The 13,255-nt window shown below is 33.0% G+C and overlaps 1 protein-coding gene across 5 annotated transcripts in view; it reads right to left on the bottom strand.

Annotated features, from left to right (window-relative positions):
- The window catches only part of MPP6 (membrane palmitoylated protein 6), a 127,336-nt gene that overhangs the window by 23,741 nt on the left and 90,340 nt on the right, over positions 1-13,255 (bottom strand). For 4 of the 5 annotated variants that reach the window (XM_035020756.1, XM_035020755.1, XM_035020757.1 and 1 more), the window contains 5 exons: positions 6,316-6,357; positions 4,731-4,862; positions 2,404-2,503; positions 1,995-2,063; positions 294-455 (listed from right to left, as the gene is read on the bottom strand). In XM_035020756.1, the coding sequence (XP_034876647.1) occupies positions 294-455; positions 1,995-2,063; positions 2,404-2,503; positions 4,731-4,862; positions 6,316-6,357 (505 nt within the window). The remainder of the gene's footprint in view (positions 1-293; positions 456-1,994; positions 2,064-2,403; positions 2,504-4,730; positions 4,863-6,315; positions 6,358-13,255) is intronic. The other variant, XM_035020758.1, reaches the window with a different exon arrangement.

The following is a 13,255-nucleotide window of genomic DNA, read 5'->3' as shown; positions in this document are numbered from 1 at the left end:
TCACGACCTAAGCCAAAGCCAGCTGCTTAACTGACTGAGCCACCCAGGTGCCCCATAACACTTGCATTTAACAAACATTTCTGGACTAGAGTTTGGAGAAGCAACTGCCACCGGGCAGCAAGCCAACAGGGCTACAGCACTATTTCAAGACAGCTGTAGAGTCACTGAGTTCCTCAGTATCTTCTGCTTGTTCATTTCCACTGGCATAATCAAAAATTATTTGGGAACAAAAATAATAATCTGCCTCACCCTACTCTTTGATGCCGTTTAAAAAGCAAAGAGAGAAAACTTACATGGCACTGTAGTTCCAAATCTAGTGGGATTCAACACTATGAACCTGTTTTTCAAGCTTCTTCGTCCCACACCTTGAGCTCCTATCAATACCAATGTTTTTCTCTGGAAGGGAGGCATTTTGGCTACCTCCTCGTATATTTGGATTTCATGACGATCAAATTCTAAATGTAAAAGGAAATGGAAAGTCGTCATATTCAGTTATCTTTTAGATGGATGAAAAACCTCTGCAATTCTGTTCAATAAGGGCTTGGTTGTCTGACAGGTAAATACCACTTGAATTGTACTCACTATCGGATTTGTTTTTATAAATTTGGTGAAGTACAATAAACTATTTTTTATCTTGATTTAAACATCTGCTTCCATCCATTTGCCCTTAAAAATTTGTCTAAGCTAGAAAATGCCTGTGCTTTATCAAACAGTCTATCCATTAAAACCTTTCTTACCAATTCATCAGTAAAAATAATTACTTTAATATATATAATCAAACTGCAAATTACCTTATGTAATTTGTTCGGCCAACTAGTGTGTATCACATATAAAAGATGGTAGTATACCTAGTGTGGCTGCTTAAATAAGTCCCACAGAATCAGTATGCCCTTCCAATAATATAAATGAATAAATCCTGTGTGTTGACTCAGCAAATACCAGCTTGATTAATAAAATGCATACAAACATACTGACAATTAAATTTTAAGATTATGAATTTATGTATAAAATGTTGGAGCCAAACTATTTTCAGTCAAAACACATTCCAAAATTAAATCTTAGTCAATGAGAAAATTATAAGTTTTCTATTTTGCAAGAAAGCTATACAGACATATATTTAATGAATAATGAGGCCAAAGGGGATTTGAAATAGTATATTACCTGTTATTAGGGTTATAACTCTAAATCTGCAGTAATAACACTCCTTCCTTAGGTTATTATCTGAACAGCAACTCTTTCTTTGCATAATTTCTCCACAGAAGATTAAACCAATATTAAAGGAGAGTCTATTTTCCCCTTATTTTATTATTATTATTAAATATTATTTCCTTTATAGTGTGCTATTTAGTTTATAACCAGGGTAAGAGGCAGCTCTGAAGTCTAGAAAGTACTTTAAAATTGTCAATTCCTTTCAGAAGGCCTTCTCACAGAGCTGCATTTCATGCCTATCAGCCTCTAGAACTAAAAAGAATAACTATGGTAGCTGTCATATTTATTTTTCTTTAAGTCTAAAAGATTTAAGACAGAATCCTACTAGAACAGACTAAGATTTGTTTGGTCCAGTACTATTTTCCCAAAAGTATCATGGACAATGTTAAGGTAGAATATAGTTGTCCTTAATCATAACTCTTTTAGTATCTTCCTAAAGGCACTTCTTTAGAAATGATACATAAATTGTCATCAAAGTTCTCTGAATAAATATTTTTAATAACATAGTTCTTTCATTAATATAAGCATAAATCCTAACCAATCATTTTATTGTAAACTATACTCATAAATAAAATCCTCTGGTGACAGTATGAGTATATACAATATCAAAATTAAAATAATGTCTTCATATTATATTGTACCACATGTTCAAGTGACAGCCCCTTACAATTGGGTATTAATATGAATTACTTTCATTTAAAATTATATATTTAGAGTTTATGCCACATTGATTAATGATATAAAGCTACCTCACTTGGACTTTTCAAAAAGTATTTAAAACATACCTGCATTTCTGGTTGTGAGATACATCATCTTTTTCTTTTTTTTGCTACTTATGGTTCCACAAAAAGGTCCTGAAGGGTGACAAGACAAATGTAAGTTAAAACAGTATGTCAGAATATGATAAAAACTGCCCTGTGGTATTCTATAGGGGTGGGAGAATTACCTTTCCAGTGTTGTGTCCTACAAAGCAAAAGGGGGCAGAAGTGAGTTGAGCCACTAAATTCTGATACTATACCAGCAGGTGGCAGACAGGGATCAAAAAGTTTACTTTTGAGTGCGATACAACAAAGTAGACGGGATGGATTAATTTTAGATATAGTTTAAGTAAATTCATTTGCTGATTCAGATGAAAGAGGAAAAGAAAGGTGACCACAAAGGACTACTTGTTACACACTGTGTTGAGCTCATCACCTGAATTGTCCCAGTCTCTTCTAACAAATGCCTTTCTCTTCTCTTCCAGGAACTGGCTTGGAATGAGACCAGCGCTTCCTCCCTCTTTTACATGGCTAGCCTAGAATCAAATTAATGAATTATATATCTCAGTGATCAAAATTTGAGACCTTATCTTAATAAGTAGGACAATAGCAATAGTCAGTAGAAATATATCACATTTGCTCTTCAAAACTGACCTTGAGATTTCAATTCATGGTGCTGTCAGTTAAGATATTTAAACACTTTAGCACTAAGGAATCAATTGGCACCTAATCAATCTGCCATCTGGTATCAAAATTTTGGGACCAAAACGCAAAGGTATATAGGATCTTTAAATTACTACAACTTTTTATTTATAATGCTAAGTCAAAGAACAGAAAGGATAAATACTATTTCATGTGTTAAAGGACATTTCATTAGCACCCTTAGTAAGGTATTTACTATCAACCTTAATCCTACTAGAGAGACAGAATCTGAATATCCTAAGTTTAAAATAGGTATAACTACATCTAGTGTCAAGAAACTAAGTTTTGAAATCCAAAAAAGTGCTATTTCAAAATAGTGGCTAAAGAAAAGGCTGCTAGTGGCTTATCCCACAAAGTTAGGGTTTTTTATATTTACAGCTAGCACTGAAAAATCTGGTATCATTTTTAGCCATTAAAATCCTAAAAAATAGAATTAAAGTAACATCACCAAATGCAGGAGGAGACTGAAATAATGGTGACAGGATGAGCAGACGACATTCACAGAAAGGGATAAAAAAAATTTTTTCCTGGAAAAGTTCAATGAAGGAAACAGCCACAGAGTTTTTTGATGAGAGTTCTAGGAAGTTAGGTGGAAAAGTCTAGAGATCATGGATTCTTTTTAATTTACCTATGTTTTAGTTCTCTCACTGCATAATGTACTTGTGCATAATAATGTCTTAATTTAAATTTAAGGACACATTAGCAGGACTATTCTTATCCTTGTTATTCATTCCCCCCTTAGAAGTCAATATAACTTAAGAGAGCTAATCTGAGTTACTAATATCTCCATTTAATTTAGAGTTTAGTGCTAGGTCCTGGGTCCTTTCCTCATACTCCTTGGTGTTTTTTTTTTTTTAATTTTTATTGTTATGTTAATCACCATACATTACATCATTAAGTTTTTGATGTAGTGTTCCATGATTCATTGTCTGTGTATAACACCCAGTGCTCCATGCAGAACGTGCCCTCTTTAATACCCATCACCAGGCTAACCCATCCTCCCACCCCCTCCCCTCTAGAACCCTCAGTTTGTTTTTCAGAGTCCATTGTCTCTCATGGTTCATCTCCCCCTCCGATTCCCCCCTTCATTTATTCCTCTCCTGCTATCTTCTTCTTCTTCTTCTTTTTTTTTTTTTTTAACATATAATGTATTATTTGCTTCAGAGGTACAAATCTGTGATTCAACAGTCTTGCACAATTCACAGCGCTCACCATAGCACATACCCTCCCCAATGTCTATCACCCAGCCACCCCATCCCTCCCACCCCCCACCATAAACCTTGCTTTTTAATGAGACTCTTCTTCTGATGGTTTAAGGGATTTTAGACTTTCCAATTTGTCACTTTCTCCAGCTCTGAATACTGTGGGTATTAGACAGTGTAAACAATGACAAAATCAGACTTAATTCTGCTGCTAGAGTGTTCTGAAGGCTGTATTAGGGGAAAGGAAAAAGAAGACGATCACAGAGATCTTTAGAAAATGAAGTGGGGGAAAATATGGTGATAACACACATCCCTTTCCATATACACAGATTTCAATCCAAGACCAACTAACACTAATCATAAAGCAAACCTTCATTTCTCAGTAACTGAGGAGAGGTAGGTAAACAGATTGAAGAGCTTATGAAATTATGTTTTATTTGCCATGAATGTACATAGAGGGCGAGGAGACAAGAGAGAAAGACACTACTACACACACAGTAAAAGACTTCTAGTTAAACAACAACACTGAGAAGGGATGACCCCAAGTGAGTTGTTCTTGCCCAACACCATATTGTACTACAGTCAGTCACTCATGTGGAAGAACCAACTGTTCTAATCCCTAAACCAATGGAATACCTCCACAGGCTAGTTAATTCTGCATTTATTAACAGCTACTCCCAAATTCCCTCTCAATTTGATCTCCTGTCCACAAAATTAGCAGCCATGAAGCAGGAGCTGTTCATGCATGAAAAATCATTGGAACAAATGCTAATACCTTCTTCCTGAATATTCAGATATTGGCCAGATCTAAGATTGAAAATAAAAAAGCAGTTGAGGAAATTATGAGAAGCATACTAACCTGCCACCAGTTTGGATCTTCTCTATTCACAATTTGAAGAATTTCTCCTTTTGAAAACTTCAATCCTGCTTCTTTGCAGGGTATCAGGTTATCATTGTATGGATTATAATCAAAATGACATTTCACAAACACCTAAAACACATAGCACAATTTAAAGTAGTATAGATGTATCATTTGTCACTAGATTTTTGAAATCTTTTTCAAATCACTGTGATTTAATTGTAATTGACAATTTATTTAGTACTTCAACTAAGCACATTTTCCCACTCAAATAAAAATCAGTTATTACACATTAATAATTTGGCATCAAAAAATAAATATTAGTACAATTAAAATTTTGTTTTTATTTTAATATCTAATCTTAAACCAACAGTTTGACAATCATTTTACTCCATCATTCTTATACTTTCCCCCATCTTTTCACATGATTTTCTAACTAATGCTGCATAATTTTTATTCAATTAAATGCCACTTTCTGATTAATACCCAGAAACAATATATGCAGCTGATTGAAGGCATATATTTCAGATATAATAGGATTTTTTTTTTTGGGGGGGGTACTTTTTGAAAGAGCCCAGAAACCAAAATTAAACAATGAAAGTTCATGTTGAAGTCAGATCTGAAATATATTTAGTAACTAAAAAAATAAATAAAAAATAAAAACCCAATTTTCATCACTGGTAATATATTTTTTATGATCACACAGATTTGCACTGACCAAAACTTGTGTGGAAAACACCTTCCTGAAATCATCTTGCTCTGACTTAAATAATTAACATTAAATTAACTGTAAGAAAAACACTGAAAAGGCCTTGAAACTATTTCTCAATTTAAATTCACTGAACTACACAAATTTCTTTTAAATATGTTTTATTAATAAACGTATTCCAATTACCACTATTAGTTATCTCCAATAACTGGAATATTTTGCTTATTCACTTTAATGTAAATCCTAATAAGTTAAGCATTTTCAGTTTTTGACGGCAAGTTCAGATTACTTTCTTAAAAGTTTTTTCATGCATATTTATAAAAACTCAAATTTTATCTACTGAAGAATTGACTTGGCATTGATCAGCAGGTAAACTTTAACAAGCAGAAAAGCACAAAATTAGTCAAAATAACATTGTTATCATACTTCTATAAATGTAACCAAAGAAGATATTCAAGTAATACAAGCAGATACATAATATCATTAGTGTGGTAAAATGTAATGTGATGGATGCATATTAAAATAATTTAAAAGTAACTAAGTTTGGGAACATGTGACAAAATTTTAGTTATTTGCAATTAGATGATTTTGGTAGAAAGCATTCAGGATGTTTTCAATAACTTTGGAAAGGCTATTATTTAAAAAATCAGTAAGCCCCAATTTTTTTGATATGCAATTTTAGAAATATCTAAAAAGCAAGCATACAAACAATATTAAGATTGCTAAAATGTGACAACTGGCTAACTTGAAAATGGCATGCAGCTCAAAGTTTTGGCAATGGAAAAAGAAAACCCAAATTATTATTCAAGGTAAATTTAGTTGGCTGAGAAGACAGAAAAACGGAATACCAGAGAATGTCCTGGAATGACATCATACCTGACGGATGTGTGCTGGATGCCTCTCCATACTGATGCAACTCTAAAAATATATTTTTCATTGCATAAATAAAGCCAGACTTTTAAACTGATAATAAATTAACAAAATATAAACAAACTACTGGCCCATTTTATCACTTCACTCATTTGGTAAAGTAACTACTCTCCCCTCATTAATTGTCCATAGGGCATAACAACTGAAAATTATAAATGATAGAAGCAAAAAGGTAGAGGTGTTTGAGATGAGGCAGAGAAAAAGGATGGGTATGCAAAGTTAAAAAAAAAAAAGAATACTTGGATACTCCTTACTTCTCAAGAAAGCTGCAGCAAATGAACAGTAAAAGCATCCTGTCATCTAACCAGGAATGTGTTTATCATTCTAATCTGTGGGACAACATACATTTTGTATCCATAAGTTGAGATTTTCTGAGATAGTTTAATTTCAAATAATTATTCCCCTATTCCCATCAAATTGTTCTGTAAATGTCATTATTTGTGGAACAAAACACATCTCTCAAATGTAAAACATTTCTAGAGGGAACAATTCTTATTATTTCATTTATTAAACTAATTTTAGAACATTACTCTCATGCTCAAAAATCAGATTAGCCTGGTTTTACTTTGACGTTTAAAATTCTGTCTGAAAAATCAATTAACCCAACATTTGATCTAAAGATTTTGTAATGACTTTAAAGTCATTAGACATTTGACCAGATTAAGTATAATTATATTTTATTTTACTAAGTATATTGTAAAGTGTTTTACTAATAGACTGTGGATGTTAATGGTTCATTATTAAGAAGTTATTAAACACAACCTACTAAAGTATTTCAATCTCCTATTCTTATCACTAAAAGGAAAAACTGACCGACAATCTAAAGTAGATGGAACAGAGAATGGGAAGTACAAATGGCTTTAAACACAAGAGATATTCAACATCACTCAGAATAGAAATACGAATTAAAACTATATTATAACAATATTTTCTTCCTACCGCATTAGCAGAAATCAAAATATTTGATAACATTCTATAGATGGGACTATGAGCCAATAGGCATTTTCCTAACAGGCTAGTGGAGATCTGGTTCAATCCCTTGGGAGAACAATTTGACAATAGGTATCAAAATTACAAGTGCAAACATCTTCTCACCTACTAATCTACCTCTGGGAATGTATTAAACAGCAATGTTGCTCAGACATATGCAAAATGATTTATGTACAAGACTATTAACTACCAAATTAGTCCTAGTAGCAAAAGATTGGAAGCAACCTAATAGTTTAATAATACGGAACTGGTTAAATAAATGATGATAAGTCTATATAATATAATACTATGCAGCTATTAAAAAGGGTGGGGAGGTGGTGATAATGTGTCAAGAAGCAGTCTATGTACCAATAAGGAAAGATCCTAGAGATACACATTTAAGTGAAAAAACCAAGTACTGTATATACTATGTAAGCTTTTCACTGAAAAGGAGGTGGAACAGGAATAATAATATATAATTTTTACTTACTTGCATATGAATAAAGAAACTCTAGAAAGATAAATTAACAGAATGGTTTCTTATAGGGAGTGAGCACTAGTTTTGTAGTGGATTATGAAAGAAATTTCAATTGAATACCTATTTATATTTCTTGAATTTTGAACCATGGAAATGATTCACCTATTTAAAAATTAAATTCTCATGGTAATAAATATAAAAGGACTCCTGCTTCTGACTAAGATGAACCAATAAAGGACTCTCCAACTTGAAACAACTAAAATACTGGACAAAATTTGACAAAACATTTTTTAAGACATCAGGCAATGAAGTCAGTGATCCCTAAAAAATGGAAACAAACAAGATAAACTATTCAGTTGCCCCTGATAATTGCACTGAGAAAGTTTCCAGGTTGCAACTCAGGAAGGAAGGATCTCAGAAGACCCTGTGTGGTCTCTAAGTTGAGGAGATGAGCTGGGCGACCAGGGAGATCAAGGTGGCTACAGCGTACAGAACAGACTAATCAGTGAGGAAAGGGCTGCACACTCAAGAATTGTAGAACACTCCCTCCAGGGAGGGACACTCCCTCCTCTCTTCAGGAGACTATACTGATCAGTGCATGGGTATGAGGAAACTAAGTCAGGTAAAGAACCAGCATGATAAGTAATATCAGCAGGTCATACAGGGTCAGGAATAATTTCTTTTCTCAACAAGGTGAGTGGAAAAATCTCATAATTCATGAGGCACTGAGTAGTTGGAAGGATTATGCCCCAGACTTAATCTTGCTCTGACTGTACCTAACAAAGCTTAAAAAGCAAGATCTGAAATGATCAAACTGCCCCAAGTAACTTAAGTAGCCTAGAACAAAATTTAAGAATTTTCTAAGAATACAAAAATATCAAGCATTCAACAAGGTAAAATTCATAATGTCTAACAACCAATCAAAAATAACCAGGCATGCAAATAAGCAGGAAAATACAATTTAAAATGTGGGGAAAAATCAATTAAGAGTGATCCAGAAATGATAAACATGATCAAATTAGTAGAGAAGGACATTAAAATAGTTACTTTAACTTTACAAATTGTATTCTTAGGTTCAAGAAGCTAGAGGAAGGACTAGGCATATTAGGTAGAAACATGGCAGATATAAAAAACAAAACAAAACTCAATTTATATTTCTAGAGATGAAAACCAAAATATCTAAGATGGAAAAAGTACGCCAGAAGTGAAGAAAATAAACTTGAAGATCTGGCAATAGAAACTAAGATAAAAAACAGGGAAGTAACAAGATTGAAATAAATGAAGAGTATCACTGAGCAATGGGACAACTTCAAGTAGCCTAATATATGTGGAAATGATGTCACCAAAGGACAGAAAAAATGGGAATAGAAAAATAATCTGAAGAGGTAATAGTCAAAATGTTTCCAAATTTGATGAAAGAATGCAACCCCCCATTCATCCATATCTTAAACCTATACAAAAACTCATACACTAAATGGATCCTAGAGCTAGGTATAAAACTGTACAACTTTTAGGAAAAAAAAAAAAAATCGAAGAAAATCTTTATGACCTTAGGTTATACAAAAATATTTTACACAGAACAATACAAGCATGATCTGTAAAAGAAAAACATGGAAAAGTTGGACTTCATCAAAATTAAGAACTTCTGCTCTTTGTATTATGCTGTTAAGAGAACGAAAAGACAAGCCTTTTCACTGTGAGAAAATCCTTATAAATCATAATTCTGATTTGTATTTGTATTCAAAATAAAGAACTCTCAAACTAAATAAATAATCTCAATAAAAAATGGGTAAGATTTAAGACAATCACCAAAACAGACATAGAAAAAAATAAACACATGAAAAGATGCTCAGTATTAAGTAATCAGGGAAATGTAAATTAAAATCATATTGAGTTATCACTACACATCTATATGGGTGTCTAAAATTATAAGGACTGACCATCCAAATGTCGGTGAAGATGTACAGTAACTGAAACTCTCATAAAATGCTGGGGGGAATGTACACTGGTACAACCACTTCTAAAAATAGTTCAGCCACTTCTGTGAAAGTTCGACATATACCTACTATGACCCAATCCTTCAATTCCTAGGTATTCACCCAAGGGACTTACATGTAAATGGCCACAGCATCTTTATTTATAATAGCCTCAAAGTGGAAACAACAAAAATGTTCATCAGCCAGTTAATGGATAAACAAACTATGGCATACCCACGCAATGAAATATTACTCATCAAGAGAAAGGAATCAACTACTGACACACATAAAAAGATGGATGAATCCCAAAAGAATTATGCTGAAAGAAGATTAAAAAAATAAATAACAGCAAAGATGATTCATGTTGCATGCTTCCATTTATATAAAAATAAGGAAAATGTAAACTAAACTATGGTGACAGAAAGCAGAGCAGTGCTTGCCTGGAATGCATTCAGGGAGGGAAAAGGAGGAAAGGATTATCAATGGATACAAAGAAACTTCTGGAGGTGCTAGATATATATGTTGTCTTGATTATGTTGATGGTTTCACAAATATATATATCTACATTTATCAAACTGTATACTTTAAATATGCTATTTATATAAGCTTTATCTCAAAGATATTTTTTAGAAGTAAATATAAGCATTTCAGAAGTACTGAAAAAATAAAATATTACACATGACTATGCTGGGCCTATGCAAAGGATAATAATTAGTAAGAGAAAAGAAATTAAATGATGAAATGGCTGTAGAAATAGCTCTACCATGACCCTTATGTTAAATCAGAAGGTGGTTGGAAATGTGGGAATACGTCATCTGAACATAGTGCAAGTGTTCCTTACACACCCTCAGTCTCAACACATATTTTCAGGTCCATTTGAATTTGCAATTAGAACAAGTGACAAGGTGGCGAATGCAGTGATCATAGTTGCTATGAAGTTCACTATGACAATAGCAGAGATGATTAAGGAAGGATGTTATATTTCTAAAGATTTTCAAAGTACATGAACTCGGCCTACTCAGTTAAATGCAGCCACACACACATTTTCAATCAGCAGGGAGGCTAGAATATATGTTTATTTAAAAAAAGCTCTGAGGGGCAATTCACACTCCTATTTGGTAAATATCCATCTGTGGGCCACATATTTAAGCTTCTGTCAAAAAAATTATTTAAAAATCTATTAAACTGGACTGTTCAGAATTATACTAATAATAATTATTCTTAATTTATATCACACTAAGTCATTGGTTCATGCAAAGCCTATTTTTATTTTATTTCTTTTAAAAAATGCGATAAACAGCCATAAACTTGTACCCAAAACAGAGGCTAGAACCTTAAGGGGTCCTCCTGCTCTCATTCCATTCCATTCCATCACCCTGGCTTCCCCAGCTAAGGTAACCCTTACCCTGAATCTTGTGTTAACTCTTTGCTTTCTTTTCGTATAGTTTTACTGTGCAAATATATGCATTCTTTAAAAGTATGCATTTAGTTAAACATAAAAAATTATATCACACCATGGCATATAATCTTTTGGAATTTACATGCTTCTTAACATGAACATGTTTCCAGTTGTACACACATATGAACTGCTCTAGTATATTACCGTGTTTCGGTATATGTGAACACTCAACTCTGATAATGCTAAACTCCCTGCCCCTGCCTCGTGTGGTTATACCAATTTACACTGCCACCAACAGTGTAGAAGTGATATTGTGGAGTCACATGTACACTTTTTGCCAACTGAATGTTATAAAATGGTATTCCACACTGCGATTTTTAATATCTCTTCATATGTTCACTGATTGTCTCCTTTTACTTGATTTGTGTATGTAAAGTGAAACAGGAACACAACTTCATATGTTATCCCCATTAATAACAGGTTTCATTCATTGAATAGTTTCTCCTCTTCTCACTGAAAGATATATCATCTTATCAAAATAGTACATGTGTTAGCTCTCTTTCTGAACTCTCTATTCTATTAATCATTCTATCTGCTCTTACGCCAATACCATGATGGTATCTTAATTCCTATGTTAGTAATGCCCCATTCCTGCTTTTCTGCCTCAGAAGTGTATGGGCTATTCATCCTATCAAATACTATGAAAAATCTTATTGGAATTTTGTTGAATATAAAAGTCAATTTGAAGAAAACTGACACCTTCACAATATTGTCTTCTTATCCATGAACATGACATATCTGTTTATTTAGATCTTCACTGTAGTGTGTGTTTGTGTGTGTAGAGGCCTTGAATATTTTTGATAGATTTATTTCTAGACATAAATGTGACATTCTCTGACTCTACTGTAAATGATGCTTGTCTTAGTTACATATTTTGATGTCTGTTGATGACATACAGAAATGCAACTGACTTCTGTATATTAATCTTATTTTCAAATATCTTGCTAAACTCATTTCTATTAATTTATAGTCTTGGGGACATTCTATGCAAAAAAATATCATTTGAAAATAGTAAATTTTATTTTCTTTCTGCACTTTTTGCTTCTATAATTTGTCTTTTTGGGCTTATGAAACTTTCAGTAAAATATTAAATTGAAGTGGTATAAGTGAACATCCTTCTCTAGTTCTTACTTTTGGTAACTAGGCAAAGACTTTATTAATCCTTCTTTTAAACTTTATATTGTGGCTTCTCTGGCTTAATTAACTACAAATAATTGTGTATACACAATAATTAAAAAGCAGCAGTGTCCAAGGGCCTCAAAATTTACAATATTATACGTTTCTATATTTCATCATTCCGTATCTATTTGCTGTAACAAAATTTTTTAAGCAATCAAAATTATTGAAGTTTTATTATTTTAAAAATAAATCTAGTCAATTATTTGCCTAATTATTGAAAGCCCCATCAAAACTCTGAACAAGATCACCCTTCTCCCCAATAGCAAGTGGTGCTTTTCCATCCAGTGTCCTTAAGCTTCTCAATACCAAGTTGGTCTAAGAAGCCAGGTGGCATTTTTGTCAGGGGTTGTGTCTCAGCATGGCTGGTAATGGTAAAAGTGTTTGCTGCCAGAGACGTCTGAGCATTAGGGTTGTTAAAGTAAGTAGATAACCATTCCCTAGTGTGCAGATACACTTACCTCTTTAATATCAGAGATACTGCTTATTCTTAGTTTCTTTAAGGAGAACTGAAAATTTTTATCACTTATTGTAACATATATTTCTTGTATCATCTGTTACTCTATATACCATCTCAGGGCATTTTTTTTTTTTTTAACCAATGCACAATTATGTCTGAAGTTTGGCAAGTTTCTCTTCATTTATGGTAGGTTCTTTGATCTTGCTGGAATGGAAATGAGGCTTCCTGGGGGACTGGGGTTGTACTAGAGTCTTAGGCAGACCACCTGAGGGTCCAGTTCCTGGTGTTAAAGAGAATGATTCTAATATTCAACTATTCAGAATAATGTTTTCTTTAGTGTTTTTTATAAAATAAGAGTAAGGAGCTTC

The sequence above is a fragment of the Mirounga leonina genome, unplaced genomic scaffold (genome assembly GCF_011800145.1).
Source record: "Mirounga leonina isolate KUSES-001 unplaced genomic scaffold, KU_Mleo_1.0 Mir_174, whole genome shotgun sequence".
In the NCBI taxonomy this organism is placed as follows: Eukaryota; Metazoa; Chordata; class Mammalia; order Carnivora; family Phocidae; genus Mirounga; species Mirounga leonina.
This window is presented reverse-complemented; position numbering and strand designations above follow the sequence as displayed.